Source organism: Lepidochelys kempii, chromosome 9 (assembly GCF_965140265.1).
Source record: "Lepidochelys kempii isolate rLepKem1 chromosome 9, rLepKem1.hap2, whole genome shotgun sequence".
In the NCBI taxonomy this organism is placed as follows: Eukaryota; Metazoa; Chordata; order Testudines; family Cheloniidae; genus Lepidochelys; species Lepidochelys kempii.
The window spans coordinates 56,183,518-56,201,930 of NC_133264.1; the positions used below are offsets into that span (position 1 = coordinate 56,183,518).

At 47.5% G+C, this 18,413-nt stretch overlaps 1 protein-coding gene across 16 annotated transcripts in view; it reads left to right on the top strand.

Moving 5' to 3' along the window:
- Window positions 1-18,413, top strand: part of KIF1A (kinesin family member 1A) — a 222,334-nt gene that overhangs the window by 23,099 nt on the left and 180,822 nt on the right. For 15 of the 16 annotated variants that reach the window (XM_073360490.1, XM_073360493.1, XM_073360491.1 and 12 more), the window contains exon 2: window positions 15,062-15,230. In XM_073360490.1, the coding sequence (XP_073216591.1) occupies window positions 15,062-15,230 (169 nt within the window). Of the gene's footprint in view, window positions 1-15,061; window positions 15,231-18,413 lie in introns of those variants that run through there. The other variant, XM_073360504.1, reaches the window with a different exon arrangement.

An 18,413-nucleotide genomic window follows, 5' to 3' on the forward strand; every position in this document is an offset into this window, starting at 1 on the left:
CTCAGAACTCATGTGTTCCAGTCCCCTAATCATTTTTGTTGCCCTCCCCTGGACTCTTTCCAATGTTTCCACATCCTTCTTGTAGTGTGGGGCCCAAAACTGGACACAGTACTCCAGATGAGGCCTCACCAGTGTTGAATAGAGGGGGACGATCATGTCCCTCGATCTGCTGGCAATGCACCTACGTATACATCCCCAAATGCCATTGGCCCTCTTGGCAACAAGGGCACACTGTTGACTCATATCCAGCTTCTCGTCCGCTGTAACCCCTAGGTCCTTTTCTGCAGAACTGCTGCCGAGCCATTCGGTCCCTCGTCTCTAGCGGTGCATGGGATTCTTCCGTCCTAAGTGCAGGACTCTGCACTTGTCCTTGTTGAACCTCATCAGATTTCTTTTGGCCCAATCCTCTAATTTGTCTAGGGCCCTCTGTATCCTATCCCTCTCCTCCCAGTTTAGTGTCATCTGCAAACTTGCTGAGGATGCAATCCACACCATCCTCCAGATCATTTTTGAAGATATTGAACAAAACTGGCCCCAGGACCGACCCTTGGGGCACTCCACTCGATACCAGCTGCCAGCTAGACATGGAGCGATTGATCACTACCCGTTGAGCCCGACAATCTAGCCAACTTTCTGTCCACCTTATAGTCCATTCATCCAGCCCATACTTCTTTAACTTGCTGGCCAGAATACTGTGGGAGACCGTGTGAAAAGCTTTGCTAAAGTCAAGGAACAACACGTCCACCGCTTTCCCCTCATCCACAGAGCCAGTTATCTCGTCATAGAAGGCAATTAGATTAGTCAGGCATGACTTGCCCTTGGTGAATCCATGCTGACTGTTCCTGATCACTTTCCTCTTGTGTAAGTGCTTGAGGATTGATTCCTTGAGGACCTGCTCCATGATTTTTCCAGGGACTGAGGTGAGACTGACTGGCCTGTAGTTCCCAGGATCCTCCTCCTTCCCTTTTTTAAAGATGGGCACTACATTAGCCTTTTTCCAGTCATCCGGGACTTCCCCCGTTTGCCATGAGTTTTCAAAGATAATGGCCAATGGCTCTGCAATCACAGCTGCCAACTCCTTTAGCACTCTCAGATGCAAGGCATCCGACCCCATGGACTTGTGCACGTCCAGCTTTTCTAAATAGTCCCGAAGCACTTCTCTCTCCACAGAGGGCTGGTCACCTCCACCCCATGCTGTGCTGCCCAGTGCAGTAGTCTGGGAGCTGACCTTGTTCGTGAAGACAGAGGCAAAGAAAGCATTTAGTACATTAGCTTTTTTGTTTCATGATAAAGGTGCTGTCTGATTGGGAGGGCCCTAGGGGGATGTCTACATTGCTTGTAAACCAGGGTTTGTGGAACCCGCACTTGAGAACTCGGTATTTCCAAGCCTGCGCTTGAGTGTCCACACTGCATTGGAAGCCTGGATTTCTGATTGCTGGACCTGGGTCTCATACTACACTACACAGCCCTTCTGACTAGGGGCTGTGACTTGAGTTGCTCAATGACAGGGCTTGGACCTGAGTCACAGTGGGACTCCGGCTCAGACCCACTCTCCTAGGTGGAGCCTAGGACTTGGGCCCTGAGTGCTTGCTGACCTGAGTCAGACAGATTCGTGTGTGGACAGTACTGGTCTCACACCTGATCTAAGCCTGGCTTTACAATGCAGTGTAGAGATACCTTAGGAGACTGCAACATAGTCGAGGGCATGGGTTGAGATTAACAGCTGCAGGATCAATCTGCAGTGTTCTTGACTGTTTCTGGAACTTGTTTTCCCTAAAATTACTGTCACTTCTACAAGAGTAGAATCAGGGGCCCCACTGTACCAGGCACTGTATGTACATAAGAATGGTCATGACCAGTGGTCCATGTAGTCTTCTGACAGTGGCTGGTGCCAGGTGCTTCAGAGGAGATTAACAGAATAGGGCAATTTATTCCCTATGGCATCCCCTGTCATCCAGTCCCAGCTTCTGGCAGTGAAAGGCTAGGGACACCCAAAGAATGAGACTGTGTCCCTGACCATCTTGGCTAATAATCATTGATGGACATAAGTTCAAGGATAATATCTAATTCTTTTTTGAACCCAGTTCTAGTTTTGGCCTTCACAACATCCCCTGGCAATGAGTTCCACAGGTTGACTGTGCGCTGTGTAAAGCATTACTTTCTTTTGTTTTAAACCTGATGCCTATTATTTTCATTGAGTGACCCCTGGTTCTTGTGTTATGTGAAGGAGTAAATAACACTTCCTTATTCACTTTCTCATTCCATTCATGATTTTATAGACCTCTATATCATATCCTCCCTTAATTGTCTCTTTGAAAAGGCAGGGACTGTTCATTTTAGTAATCTCCTCATATGGAAATTGTTCCATACCTCTAGTCATTTTTGTTGCCCTTCTCTGCACTTTTTCCACTTCTAATATCTCTCTTGAAACGGGGCACCCAGAACTGCATGTGGTATTCAAGGTGCAGGCCTATCATGGATTTATACAGTAGCATTATGGTATTTTCTGCCTTATTATCTATCCTTGCCTTAATGAGTCCCAACATTCTGTTAATTTTTGACTGCTGCTACACAGAGTGGATGTTTTCAGGAAACTATCCACGATGACTCCAAGATCTTTCTTGAGTGGTAACAGCTAATTTGGACCTCATCATTTTATATGTATAGTTGGGATTATGTTTTCCAATGTGCATTACTTTGCATTTATCAACATTGAATTTCATCTGCCATTTTGTTGCCCAGTCACCACGGTGGATAAAATTTTTTTTTTAAAATTTAAATAGCTTTTTGAGGAAAAAACCTTTTTATCAAAAATCCAAAGATCAAATATCTTTGACCTATAATGTCTTATGGAATAAGGATTATAAATTCTAATTCTATAGTATGAGACAATATATTCATGTAATGTTTAAGAAACATTTTATAAATGAGTTCCAATAGTTCATGGATAGAGATCCAATCTTTTGGGGTTCCAGGGGCTTCTGTATAGATTATTTAGGTTAATCTTTCTATCTACCCAATGGGTCTCAGTACTCAGTTTAGAAGATACCATCAGAGATGCTTAGTTTTGCAGTTCTCACACTGTGGATTTTTTACTCCAGAGATAACATGCTTATTAACAGCAAAAATGTTTTAAATAAATAGAGAAGTGAGAAATAACAGACCTCAACCCTATTGTCCCTCTGCAAATTTGTGTACACTGAGTCAATCCCTTACCTCCCTCTGAAAGTACAAAGTTTCAAAAAGTTCAATGAATAGAAGATTGTTGGGGATGGAAGAAGTCTGGAGATAAATGTGAAAAGGGAGAGACAGGCAGTAGAAACAAAAGTGAAACCGAGCAGCATATTCCAGAAGTCTTAAGGTCTTTCTGAGTGGTTGATTTGAGATCTACCAAACCATTCTCTCACTAGAAGGGAAAACCTATAATGGCAGCAGGCCGTAAAAGAGTCCCAGTTTGGGAGTAAGAACCATTCAAGAAATATACATTTGCTGATGATGATTTAAAAAAAAGTCACACCAGTGAACTGGTGGAAGTCGCTTAAGCACTTGGATTCAGAGACTGTTGAAGTGATGATCTCACTTTTAACAGCAGTAGCTTCTCCTGTAGAAAGAAATTTTCTTCCTTTGGACTAATTCATTCCAAATTAAGAAATAGATTGGGACCTGAAAAAGCAGGAAAGCTTGTCTTTCTTTTCCAGATTATGAACAAACAGGAAAACGAAGGTGAAGACGACTGAGTTAGCTGCAGAAGCCAATATTTTAAGTTTCTCATGTTGAGCTGGCTGACATGGTCTATTTAATTTTTTTAAATATTTCATTTAACTATTAATTAAAAACAATTTTAACAAAAACCAACCTGATAAACTTGGAATATTTAACTAAAATCAAAAATTCATATGCTTGTTTTGTTAAATTATGTGTTTGCTGTTGAAGAAAAATCCAGAATACATAATGTTGTTTTAGTTAAATAAAACAATTTAAATGTGTCTGGTGATCTCCTCCTAATACAGCACGGCAAGAAAATCCTCCAAATATTAATGATTAACCTGTTAAATTGGAGATTTCACCTCCCAATGACTTCATAAATATCTGCTTCAATTACCTTTGGTAAATAAAATAACCAAACAATCATTAGTTTTCTGATATAGCTGTAAAACTGATCTGAAAAGCTTTCCGAATAAATCACTTAAATTTATAGTGTGTACCTTCTAAAAATGAAACCTACATATGTATTAAGGTTATAACAACGAACAAGAATGCACTTTTATGTAGAAATCCATGATTAAATTGGGTCTTCCTGCCTAGTGATTTCAGTCATGATTTAAATCAAATCCACCCTGCCAGTCACCCAGTTTTGCAAGACCCCTTTTTAACTCTTTGCAGTCAGCTTTGGACTTAAAGTATCTTGTGTAATTTTGTATCATCTACAAACATTGCCTCCTCACTGTTTACCCCTTTTTCCAGATCATTTATGAATATGTTGAACAGCCCTGGTCCCACACAGATCCTTGGGGACTATAACAGAGTGTAGCAGGGCCCCCCTTGGTCCTACCTCTGCTCTGCTCCAAAAACCACACACAGACCCTCAGGTTCAGCAATCACCAGTGCAATATTTACAGGGTGCAATCCCATCACCCTATACAGCTTGGGATTTTCAGCCTTGAGGACTTCTAAGCCTCTGCACCCAGAAGAGAAGAGAAGAACTTCCTCTCTCTGGTTTCTTCCCTCCCCCCCACCATCTTCTTCTGGGCCTGTATATAGCCCCAGGCTGACAGCTGTTTCCCCTTTGCCAATCAGGCACAGGTTTCTCTAGCCAGCTCCAATTTACCTCTCTTAATTGGACCTGCTGTGACAGAGGGCTGGCTCAGGTGTTGCTGCCCAGCACCCCATCACAGGAACCCTGCTATTTACCTCTCTGCACTGTTAACACTGACCACTTATTCCTACCTTTTGTTTCCTATCTTTTAACCAGTGACTGATCCATGAGAAGACCATCCCTCCTTTGGTGAGGGGCCTTGTCAAAGCATTTCTGAAAGTGCAGGTACACTATATCCACTAGATCCCCTGTGCCCACATATTAGCTGATCCCCTCAAAGAATTCTAATAGTGAGAGACAGTCCATGTCAAAGAGCTTGGCGTCTAGATAGACAAAAGGTGGGAAAGAAAAGAGATGTTCTCAGAGTAGGTCAGCAGCTAGGCTCTCAGGTCTGCCAGGCTAGGCCCTATCCATTAGGCCAAATGATCTGATTAGAGTCAGGCAAATGATTGTGAAAAGGACATGTTTGTGTTCCATGTGTATTGCTAGTTTCTACAATTGAATGTGCTGAGTTTCAGCAAAGCAAGGTTTGTTTAGCTGAGAGCTGAAACTGGCCTCTGAAAATCAAACATACCTTTTCTGCTTCCAAAATCAGCGAGAGCAGAGATTCTGGAAGCAGAACTCAGCTGGTGACTTTGTTGATCATGCAGAAGGCAGAACAGACTACAGCTCAATTTTTCTTAGTTTTGGCTTTGCTGGACCCAGTCTGCTGACAATAGTTTTGATTAGTAAGGATCCAGTTGAGGGCCGAAATGGAAAAGGCGAAAAAATGTTGAATACCAAGATATCATAGAATATCAGGGTTGGAAGGCACCTCAGAAGGTCATCTAGTCCAATCCCATGCTCAAAACAGGACCAATCCCCAACTAAATCATCCCAGCCAGGGCTTTGTCAAGCCTGACCTTAAAAACCTCTAAGGAAGGAGATTCTACCAGCTCCCTAGGTAACGCATTCCATTGTTTCACCACCCTCCTAGTGAAAAAGTTTTTCCTAATATCCAACCTAAACCTCCCCCACTGCAACTTGAGACAATTACTCCTTGTCCTGTCCTCTTCTACCACTGAGAATAATCTAGAACCATCCTCTTTGGAACCACCTCTCGGGTAGTTGAAAGCAGCTATCAAATCCACCCTCATTCTTCTCTTCTGCAGACTAAACAATCCCAGTTCCCTCAGCCTCTGCTCATAAGTCATGTGTTCCAGACCCCTAATCATTTTTGTTGCCCTTCGCTGGACTCTTTCCAATTTATCCACATCCTTCTTGTAGTGCGGGACCCAAAACTGGACACAGTACTCCAGATGAGGCCTCACCAATGTCGACTAGAGGGGAATGATCACGTCCCTCGATATGCTGGCAATGCACCTACGTATACATCCCAAAATGCCATTGGCCTTCTTGGCAACAAGGGCACACTGTTGACTCATATCCAGCTTCTCGTCCACTGTCACCCCTAGGTCCTTTTCCGCAGAACTGCTGCCTAGCCATTCGGTCCCTAGTCTGTAGCGGTGCATTGGGTTCTTCCGTCCTAAGTGCAGGACCCTGCACTTATCCTTATTGAACCTCATCAGATTTCTTTTGGCCCAATCCTCTAATTTGTCTAGGTCACTCTGTATCCTATCCCTCCCCTCCAGCGTATCTACCACTCCTCCCAGTTTAGTATCATCCGCAAATTTGCTGAGAGTGCAATCCACACCATCCTCCAGATCATTTTTGAAGATATTGAACAAAACCGGCCCCAAGACCGACCCTTGGGGCACTCCACTTGATACCGGCTGCCAACTAGACATGGAGCCATTGATCACTACCCGTTGAGCCCGACAATCTAGCCAGCTTTCTACCCACCTTATAGTGCATTCATCCAGCCCATACTTCTTTAACTTGCTGGCCAGAATACTGTGGGAGACCCTGTCAAAAGCTTTGCTAAAGTCAAAAACAATTCATCCACTGCTTTCCCTTCATGAACAGAACCAGTAATCTCATCGTAGAAGGCGATTAGATTAGTCAGGCATGACCTTCCCTTAGTGAATCCATGCTGACTGTTCCTGATCACTTTCCTCTTGTGTAAGTGCTTGAGGATTGATTCCTTGAGGACCTGCTCCATGATTTTTCCAGGGACTGAGGTGAGACTGACTGGCCTGTAGTTCCCAGGATCCTCCTCCTTCCCTTTTTTAAAGATGGGCACTACATTAGCCTTTTTCCAGTCATCCGGGACTTCCCCCGTTTGCCATGAGTTTTCAAAGATAATGGCCAATGGCTCTGCAATCACATCCGCCAATTCCTTTAGCACTCTCGGACGCAATGTGTCCGGCCCCATGGACTTGTGCACGTCCAGCTTTTCTAAATAGTCCCGAACCACTTCTTTCTCCACAGAGGGCTGGCCACCTACTCCCCAAGCTGTGCTGTCCAGCGCAGCAGTCTGGGAGCTGACCTTGTTCGTGAAGACAGAGGCAAAAAAAGCATTGAGTACATGAACTTTTTCCACATCCTCTGTCACTAGGTTGCCTCCCTCATTCAGTAAAGGGCCCACACTTTCCTTGACTTTCTTCTTGTTGCCAACATACCTGAAGAAACCCTTCTTGTTACTCTTAACATCTCTTGCTGGCTGCAGCTCCAGGTGTGATTTGGCCCTCCTGATTTCATTCCTACATGCCCGAGCAATATTTTTATACTCTTCCCTGGTCATTTGTCCAATCTTCCATTTCTTGTAAGCTTCTTTTTTATGTTTTAAGATCCACAAGGATTTCACCGTTAAGCCAAACTGGTCGCCTGGCATATTTACTATTCTTTCAACACGTCGGGATGGTTTGTCCCTGTAACCTCAATAGGGATTCCTTGAAATACAGCCAGCTCTCCTGGACTCCTTTCCCCTTCATGTTATTCCCCAAGGGGATCCTACCCATCAGTTCCCTGAGGGAGTTGAAGTCTGTTTCCTGAACTCCAGGGTCCGTATTCTGCTGCTTACCTTTCTTCCCTGTGTAGGATCCTGAACTCAACCAACTCATGGTCACTGCCTCCCAGATTCCCACCACTTTTGCTTCCCCCATTAATTCTTCCCAGTTTGTGAGCAGCAGGTCAAGAAAAGCTCCCCCCCAGTTGGCTCCTCTAGCACTTGCACCAGGAAATTGTCCCCTACGCTTTCCAAAAACTTCCTGGATTGTCTATGCACCGCTGTAGTGCTCTCCCAGCGGATATCAGGAAGATTAAAGTCGCCCATGAGAACCAGGGCGTGTGATCTAGTAGCTTCTGCAAGTTGCCGGAAGAAAGCCTCATCCACCTCATCCCCCTGGTCAGGTGGTCAATAGCAGACTCCCACCACTGAATCAGCCTTGTTGCTCACGCTTCTAAACTTAATCCAGAGACACTCAGGTTTTTCTGCAGTTTCATACCGGAGCTCTGAGCAGTCATACTGCTCCCTTACATACAGTGCTACTCCCCCACCTTTTCTGCCCTGCATGTCCTTCCTGAACAGTTTATAACCATCCATGACAAGTAGTCCAGTCATGTGAGTTATCCCACCAAGTCTCTGTTATTCCAATCATGTCATAATTCCTTGACATCACCAGGACCTCCAGTTCTCCCTACTTGTTTCCAAGGCTTTGTGCATTTGTATATAGGCACTTGAGAGAACCTGCTGATCGCCCCTCATTCTCAGTATGAGGTAGGAGCCCTCCCCTCACAGACGTTCCTGCCTGTGCTTTCTCCCGGTATCCCACTTTCCCACTTACCTCAGGGCTATGGTCTCCTTCCGCCGGTGAACCTAGTTTAAAGCCCTCCTCACTAGGTTAGCCAGCCTGCTCGCAAAGATGCTCTTCCCTCTCTTCGTTAGGTGGAGCCCGTCTCTGTCCAGCACTCCTCCTTCATGGAACACCATCCCATAGTCAAAGAATCCAAAGCCTTCTCTCCGACACCACCTGCGTAGCCATTCGTTGATTTCCACGATTCGACGGTCCCTACCCCGGCCTTTTCCTTCCACGGGGAGGATGGACGAGAACACCACTTGCACCTCAAACTCCTTTATCCTTTTTCCCAGAGCCACGTAGTCCGCAGTGATCCGCTCAAGGTCATTCTTGGCAGTATCATTGGTGCCCACGTGGAGAAGCAGGAAGGGCTAGCGATCCGAGGGCTTGATGAGTTTCGGCAGTCCCTCCGTCACATTGTGAATCTTAGCCAGCTGGCAAGCAGCAGACTTCTGTTTTCCCAGTCAGGGCAGCAGATAGATGACTCAGTCCTCCTGAGGAGAGAGTCCCCGACCACCACCACCCGCCTCCTTCTCTTGGGAGTGGTGGCCGTGGAACCCCTAACCTCAGGACAGCGCATCTCATGCCTTCCAACCAGCGGAATCTCCTTCTGCTTCCTCCCCCCCGATGTATCATTTGGTCCACTCTCCGCAATGGTACCTGTGGAGAGAACATGAAAACGGTTACTTACCTGTGTCCGCGTTGCTGGTACCCAGACATTCCCCCTTCTTCTTCTGGAGGTCACATGTTGCCAACCTTCCTCACTGGCCTCTTGGCTCTGATGTGCAACCTGCTCTAAATCTTTAGAGCTTTGTGCCCGTAGAAGCATATCCTGACTTTTATCCAGAAAATCCTCAGATTCTCATATGCAACGCAGGGTTGATATCTGTAGCTCCAGACCTTCGATCTTCTCTTCCAAGCCTGATCTTAAAAACTTCTAGGGAAGGAGATTCCACCACCTCCCTAGGTAACGCATTCCAGTGTTTCACCACCCTCCTAGTGAAAAAGTTTTTCCTAATATCCAACCTAAACCTCCCCCATTGCAACTTGAGACCATTACTCCTCATTCTATCATCTACTACCACTGAGAACAGTCCAGATCCTTCCTCTTTGGAACCCTGTTTCAGATAGTTGAAAACAGCTATCAATTCCCCCCTCATTCTTCTGCGGACTAAACAATCCCAGTTCCCTCAGCCTCTCCTCATAAGTCATGTGTTCCAGTCCCCTAATCATTTTTGTTGCCCTTCGCTGGACTCTCTCCAATTTATCCACATCCTTCTTGTAGTGCGGGGCCCAAAACTGGACACAGTACTCCAGATGAGGCCTCACCAATGTCAAATAGAGGGGAACGATCACGTCCCTCGATCTGCTGGCAATGCCCCTACTTATACATCCCAAAATGCCATTGGCCTTCTTGGCAACAAGGGCACACTGTTGACTCATATCCAGCTTCTCATCCACTGTAACCCCTAAGTCCTTTTCCGCAGAACTGCTGCCTAGCCATTCGGTCCTCGTCTGTAGTGGTGCATGGCATTCTTCTGCCCTAACTGCAGAACTCTGCACTTGTCCTTGTTGAACCTCATCAGATTTCTTTTGGCCCAATCCTCCAATTTGTCGAGGGCCCTCTGTATCCTATCCCTACCCTCCAGCGTATCTACCTCTCCTCCCAGTTTAGTGTCATCTGCAAACTTACTGAGGGTGCAATCCACACCATCCTCCAGATCATTTTTGAAGATATTGAACAAAACTGTCCCAAGGACCAACCCTTGGGGCACTCCACTTGATACCGGCTGCGAACCGTACATTGAGCCATTGATCACTACCCGTTGAGCCCGACAATCTAGCCAGCTTTCTATCTACCTTATAGTGCATTCATCCAGCCCATACTTCTTTAACTTGCTGGCAAGAATACTGTGGGAGACCATATAAAAAGCTTTGCTAAAGTCCAGGAATAACACATCCACTGCTTTCCCCTCATCCACAGAGCCAGTTATCTTGTCACAGAAGGGAATTAGATTAGTCATACATGACTTGCCCTTAGTGAATCCATGCTGACTGTTCCTGATCACTTTCCTTTCCTCTAAATGCTTTAGAATTGACTCCTTGAGGACCTGCTCCATGACTTTTCCAGGGACTGAGGTGAGGCTGACTGGCCTGTATTTCCCAGGATCCTCCTCCTTCCCTTTTTTAAAGATGGGCGCCACATTATCCTTTTTCCAATCGTCCGGGACCTCCTCCGATCGCCATGTATTTTCAAAGATAATGGCCAATGGCTCTGCAATCACATCCGCCAACTCCTTTAGCACTATTGGATGCAGCGCATCCGGCCCCATGGGTTTGTGCTCATCCAGCTTTTCTAAATAATCCCAAACCACTTCTTTCTTCACAGAGGGCTGATCACCTCCTCCCCATGCTGTGCTGCCCAGTGCAGTAGTCTGGGAGCTGACCTTGTTCGTGAAGACCGAGGCAAAAAAGGCATTGAGTACATTAGCTTTTTCCACATCCTCTGTCAGTAGGTTGCCTCCCTCATTCAGTAAGGGGCCCACACTTTCCTTGACTTTCTTCTTGTTGCTAACATACCTGAAGAAACCCTTCTTGTTACTCTTAACATCTCTTGCTACCTGCAACTCCAGGTGTGATTTCGCCTTCCTGATTTCACTCCTGCATGCCAGAGCAATATTTTTATAGTCGTCCCTGGTCATTTGTCCAGCCTTCCACTTCTTCTAAGCTTCTTTTTTGTGTTTAAGATCAGTAAGGATCTCACTGTTAAGCCAAGCTGGTCACCTGCCATATTTACTATTCTTTCTACACATCGGGATGGTTTGTTCCTGTAACCTCAATAAGGATGCATTAAAATACAGTCAGCTCTCCTGGACTCCTTTCCCCCTCATGTTATTCTCTCAGGGATTCCTGCCCAACAGTTCCCTGAGGGAATCAGAGTCTGCTTTTCTGAAGTCCATGGTCCATATTCTGCTGCTCTACTTTCTTCCTTGTGTTAGGATCCTGAACTCAACCATCTCATGGTCACTGTCTCCCAGGTTCCCATCCACTTTTCCTTCCCCTACTAATTCTTCCCTGTTTTGTGAGGATCAGGTCAAGAAGAGCTCTGCCCCTAGTTGGTTCCTCCAGCACTTGCACCAGGAAATTGTCCCCTACACTTTCCAAAAATTTCCTGGATTGTCTGTGCACCACTGTATTGCTCTGCCAGCAGATATCAGGGTGGTTGAAGTCTCCCATGAGAACCAGGGCCTGCGATCTAGTAACTTCCATTAGTTGCCGGAAGAAAACCTCATCCACCTCATTCCCTTGATCCGGTGGTCTATAGCAGACTCCCACGACGACCTCACCCTTTGTTGCTCACGCTTCTAAACTTAATCCAGAGACTCTCAGGTTTTTCTGGTGTTTCATACCACAGCTCTGAGCAGTCATACTGCTCTCTTACATACAGTGCAACTCCCCCACCTTTTCTGCCCTGCCTGTCCTTCCTGAACAGTTTATATCCACCCATGACAGTACTCCAGTCATGTGAGGTTTTCCCACCAAGTCTCTGTTATTCCAATCACATCATAATTCCTTGACTGTGCCAGAACTTCCAGTTCTCCCTGCTTGTTTCCCAGGCTTCTTGCATTTGTGTGTAGGCACTTGAGATAACTCGCTGTTTGTTCTGCTTTCTCAGTATGATGCAGGAGTCCTCCCCTCTCACGCTCTCCTGCTCATGCTTCCTCCCGGTATCCAACATCCCCACTTACCTCAGGACTTTAGTCTCTTTCCCCCGGTGAACCTAGTTTAAAGCCCCCCTCACTAGGTTAGCCAGCCTGATTGCGAAGATGCTCTTCCCTCTCTTCGTTCGGTGGAGCCTGTCTCTGCCTAGCACTCCTCCTTCTTGGAACACTATCCCATGGTCAAAGAATCCAAAGCCTTCTCTGCAACACCACCTGCATAGCCATTTGTTGACTTCCATGATTCGACGGTCTCAACCCAGGCCTTTTCTTTCCATGGGGAGGATGGACGAGAACACCACTTGCGCCTCAAACTCCTTTATCCTTTTTCCCAGAGCCACGTAGTCTGCAGTGATCCACTCAAGGTCATTCTTGACGGAATCATTGGTACCCACGTAGAGAAGCAGGAAGAGCTAGCGATCTGAGCGCTTGATGAATCTCGGCATTCTCTCCGTCACGTCGTGAATCCTAGCTACTAGCAAGCAGCAGACTTCTCGGTTTTCCTGGTCGGGGCGGCAGATAAATGACTCAGTCCCGCTGAGGAGAGAGTATCTGACCACCACCACCCGCCTCCTCCTCTTGGGAGCGGTGGTCGTGGAACCCCCATACCTAGGACATTGCATCTCATGCCTTCCAATTGGTGGAGTCTCCTTCTGCTCCCTTCCCTCAGATGTATCATCTAGTCCATTATCCTCATAAGTACCTGTGGAGAGAACATGAAAACGGTTGCTTACCTGTATCTGTTTTGCTGGTACATGGACGCTCCCCTTTCTTCTTCTGGAGGTCACATGCTGCCAGATTTCTTCACCGTCCTTCTGTCCCTGCTGCGCAGCCTGCTCTGAATCTTCAGAATTTTGTGTCCGTAGAAACATACCCTGACGTCTGTCCAGGAAATCTTCAGTTTCTCTTATGCACCGCAAGGTCGATACTTGTTTCTCCAGACCTTGAACCTTCTCTTCCAATATAGAGACCAGCTTGCACTTTATACGGACAAAGTCGCTTCTGTCCTGTGGAAGAAAGACAAACATGGCACATCCAGTGCAGGTCACAACAGCTGAACACTCCCCATCCATATTACCTTCCTTCTACGAGCTTCCTCAGGAGTTGTAATAACTACTCAGAGAAGCTGGCAAGATGTAAGCTTCAGTGGGCTCTCCCCAGGGTATGTCAGTGTATCCAGCACTTTGTTGAGCCTAGGTGAGATGTAGGCATGCACTCAGAATGGGTGCTTGCTCTTTCAGCAACAATGCGCAGCACCATGCTGCCTACTGGTGCCTGAATGCACAATTTTGTGCAAAGACCAGCGTGCCAGCATTATCTCCATTCAAGACATTCTTGAGCTCTTTTGACTTTTGTGCACTTGGCACTTCTGCATTCACTGGGCTTGCAAAAAACAAAACAAACCCATAGAGGATTTGGAGAGGGAAAAGGTGCTGAGAATAAGCCACACACCAAGCCATAAAAATCTGTGTGCAGTTTCCCTACAGAATTTACACCCATTTATATAGCACGCTCCCTATTGGAAAACTAGGATGACTCGGTACTTTTCACAACAGCTGAATGAGTGACAAATAATATTGTTTGCTGAGAAGGGCTTAATTTTCCCCCTCCCATCTAATCAAAACAAATTCATCCCTTTCCTCTCCTCCTCCTTTGCCCAGCTCCTCTTCTTCCACCCCCACTGCACCAGGGTGTGACGGAGAGGTGCTCATCACACTGTATGGAGGACAGGGCTCTGTTTGTGGAGTGCCTTTGTGTTCTGTCAGGTCTCTGCTGCCTGGGGCTAGCCAGAGCTGAGGTCCTGAGGGGCCATGTAAGGAGAAGCAGCATCTGAGGCATCGCTCTGAGCTCTCACTAGTTTTGCTGTGTTGCCTATGAGATTTCCCCTGGCGTGGGAGGATCGTCAGGAGCTGGAGAAGGCTCTGCAGAGTGGCATCTTTCCGGACTTGATTCTCCTCTCGCTTACCCCAGTGCAAGCCAGGAGTTGCTCCACTGAAATCAGTGGTGTTAACATAGGGTAAAATCAGTCTGCGGGGTGAGGGAGCGGGCCCTCTGTCTGTGGAGCAGCACAGAAAGGGGTCCAGGAGGCTGGAAGTAAAGTATGTCTGCAGGAGACTGCTCGCCGTCCTTGCCTCACTGTGTGCTCTCCAGAGCATAGCCCTCTGGGAGGTGAGAATGGGTAGTTATTTCTGAGGCTCTCAGTTATTGCTGGCTCATGGGAAAGCTGCAGATGGCTTTGTCTTCACTAATAGACAGTTAACTCAAGTTAAGAACACACCTTTCCTTTCTAGTGGAAACACGGTCTGGTTGTGCGCGCAGCCCCATCCTGTGGGGGCCCTGATCTCAGCGGGGGCCTCTGGGTGCTCCTCTGATGATGACTAATAAAGCCGACTAGGAGGGGGCATGCAGCAATGAGCTGCTGCCAGGAGGATGGGGTTGCAGGTCCCTACCTACCTGATGCTTTCACTGCACCCCTTGCCCTGAGCTGGCAAGCCTGGTGCTAACGGGCTGTTCTGGTCCTGGCCCAGGGAAGTCGAGGCTATGGTGCACTCTCTGGCTACTTGGAAAGCTTTAGCCTCGTGCTTGTCACTGGGTCTGAGCCCTGAGAGCATGGAAATGGTGAGCCTCCCATACCAGATGAGAGCTCACAGGGCTGGCGCTCCAGCTGGCAGCAATGGGTGGTGCTGCGAGGGAGCCCCCAGTCTCAGGGACACCTCAACAGCTGCCCTACAGCAACATCCTGCAGAGCTTAGACACTTTTCCTAACATGCCTTTCCGGGTCCTTCCAGGGCGTTCCTTGTGTTGCCAGGATTGCAATCCCTGCTGGAAAGGGTGACCTCAAGGCCAGCAAGATGGCGGGAGCATCTGTGAAGGTGGCGGTGCGAGTGCGTCCATTCAACTCCCGTGAGATGGGCCGGGATTCCAAATGCATCATCCAGATGACAGGAAACACCACCAGTGAGTAGCAGCCCTGGCCCTGCACACAAATGCCACTGGGGGCTAGGAATGAGGCGGGCTATACCCAGATCTGCATTGATTTCCACTGGGCTGGCTGCTGCTAATGGCAAAACAGCCACTTGAGGTCCTACCGGTGCTTGGGAGAGGACCTCTTCCCACTGCTGCCACCAGTATTGCTAGCCCCAATGTCGTGAGTTAGTCCCCTAAGAATCATGAGTCTGTCCTGAAAATCATGGGAGTTTTTTTTAAATCACACATTTTGGGTTCTTTTTCTTTGCCTTCTGGCTTTTGCACCTCTTAGATGCATATGGGTCATGTTTTCAGGGTTTTCTCAGCACCCGTGAGGACCAGAAAGCTGTTATGTTTTTGTTTTTGTTTTTAATAAAAGCTGAGATTCTTGTGTGATCATAGGCATCCAGGAGCTGGGACTTTAAAAAAAGCCTCAAACATAATGAGCCTGGTGATAAAATCTGAACTTCACACTCCAGATATGGAGCCTGATTGTCTGCCGTGTTGTACGGTGTGGCATCAGTTATGGCTTGTGCAAAGTGGCTGTGAAATACAAGCACTGGGGTGAAGGAGCAGAGAATTGTAATCTGGTAGCAATTTACATCCTCTTTGCTCTTGTTGAGCGCAGATGTAACCTCACTTCTGCAGGCGTAAGGCGGTGGGCCCATGGTGTGGAGCTAATGTTGGATAAACTCTCTTCTTGCTACCTTAGGGGTTTTATCCTGTCTCCCATCAGTGTGGTATCTCAGCATCTTCCATGTAAAGCAATACCAATCGTGAAATCCCCAGTGGACTCCATGGAGCCTGTGGCTCTCCACACTTTTTGGGGTATAAACTCTGCTTGGGGGATGTTTTGGTTGGCTGGTTACTGCTGGTTTGTATTGTTGTTTGAGGTGTCTGGTTAGATGTTGGAGTCGAAGTTGTCATTCTTGTGACAGTGGAAGGGCTCTTTCCTCACAGCAGTCCACTCCATGGGGGGCAGCATGGCCCAGCATCTAGAGCACTAGACTGGGACTCCAGAGAGCTGGGCTCTGTTTCCATCTCTGCCACTGCCTTCCTGAGTGGCTATGGGCAGGTCATTTTATCTCCCTTTGCTTTTGTTTCCCCCTCTGTAAATGGGGATAATGGTACTGCTCTCCTTTGGAAAGCAGTTGGAGATCTACAGATGGGCAATGCTAGGTATTCGTCATCTTCTAGTCAGAGCATCTGTAAGGCATTGTTGAATTATCACTTCAGCTCACCCTAGGGAGAGCCTTCAGATTCGCTGTCCCATTTGATTCATTTGCTTGTAGCACATTATGAAGAGGGCCATCATGGGTTGCTGTTGGCCATACGTAATTTCTCATTTCAGTCTCCCTCGTGTGGCTACCCTCCTTTGGTAACTAGACCATAGTGCAGAGTTACTATAAAATACCACAACCGTCTAGCACAGGACACCACCCTGGCATTTGATTCCTAATGGCAATATACCTTACCGCCTTATACTTCAGCAGGTGGTTCTGACTCTGGTCCTTTGGCTGATGGCTTTTAGGAGATCACCCCTCCTCTCCTTTGGGGGACTCAGAGTATTTTCCTGCACAGAAATCATCAAGCCCTTCCCACTCCCAGTTCACAGAGGTGTCCTGGACCAGCCAAAGCCTCACACCATCTCATATAAGCTGCAACATCACCATGTTCCCTCCACTGCAGAGCTGTATAATGCAGGTGACTATACTGGGTCATCTGGCTGTAACGTTGTCATGTATATATGGGCATCAACGTTACTGGGCTGTCTGGGACATGGTGTATATGCCACTTTTTCCCATTCATGGAAGCACTCTGGTAGTGGCTGCTCCCTTATGGTCATTTGGCCATTGCCACCAGTGCCACCTGGAGTGGATGTTTGACAAATCGAAGGACTATTTCCTGGTGATGCAGAGTCAAATCATCCCCCCCCCCATCCCCGCATCTCTGTAGGGTGCTTATGGCTGTATTGCATAGCTGGATGCTCATAGTTAGTGTGGCAGTCACCTCAATGACAAGGCTGTGTGATGTTCTGGATAGTCATCTAGTGCAGTGGTTTTCAAACTTTTTTCCTCGTGACCCAGCTGAAGAAAATTGTTGATGCCCATGACCCAACGTAATTATATCTTTTGACTAGAGTTTTCATAAAATTTTAATATTGCAATACATTCTAGCTTAACCCACTTTACATAACTAATACTAGACACTAGCCTTAGTAATCCTATGGTAAGGAGAGTGGGAGGTGGCCCAAGGTAGGGCAGAAGGTGGGGTGAGAGCTGCAGGGTGAGGCCAGGGATGAGGGGTTCAGGATGCAGGAGGGGGCTCAGGGCTGGGGCAGAGGGTTGGGATGCGGGGGGCGAGGGCTCTGGCTGGAGGTGCGGGCTTTGGGTTGGGGCCAGGGAGGAGTTTGGAATGCAGGCATACTGCCTCAGGGTTGGGGCCAGAGGACTCCCCCCAGCTCTCTCCCCACCGCTAGCTCCGGGGGAAGGGCCCCTCTCTCTCTCTCTCTCTCTCCCCACCCCTGCCGGCAGGCAGTACGGAGCACGGAGCTCTGGGGGAAAAGGCCCCTTTCTCCCTCTGCACCAACCTCCGGGGGAAGGGGCCCTCTCTCCCCCCGGAGCTCCGTGCTCCCTGTCGGCAGGGGAAGGGTCCCTCTCTCCCACCAACAGCAGTGAAAGCCAGGGGAGAGGCCCGCAGCAGCCCTGCAAGCCCCAACTTGCTCCCCTCCCCAGTTTCCACCCACCCCCTACCTCTCTCCTCTCCAGGTCCTTGATGTGCAACAATGATCATTATAATTTGAATCATCAAGGCAACCCAGTGCCTGACATTCCATGACCCAGTACTGGGTCGTGACCCATACTTTAAACAACACTGATCTAGTGCATCTAAAACACAGCTCAGAATGTGCATACATTGCTGCAAGCTCAGCAATACGAACTAAACATGTGGATACAGCCACTACCCCAGCTGGCCACAGTTCTCTTTAGGGGGGAGCCATACTATAAGAGAGTGGGATATTTCACCCACCAAGATCAAAATGGCTTGTAGGGCATTTCCCCTAGGTAATATTTTAGCAAGCAAGGAACTTCAGTGACTTCTGTGCCCATCTACCATATGCTCTCCAGCTGACATGGCTTGGATGTGCTGAGTTTGTTGGCTTACATTCAAACA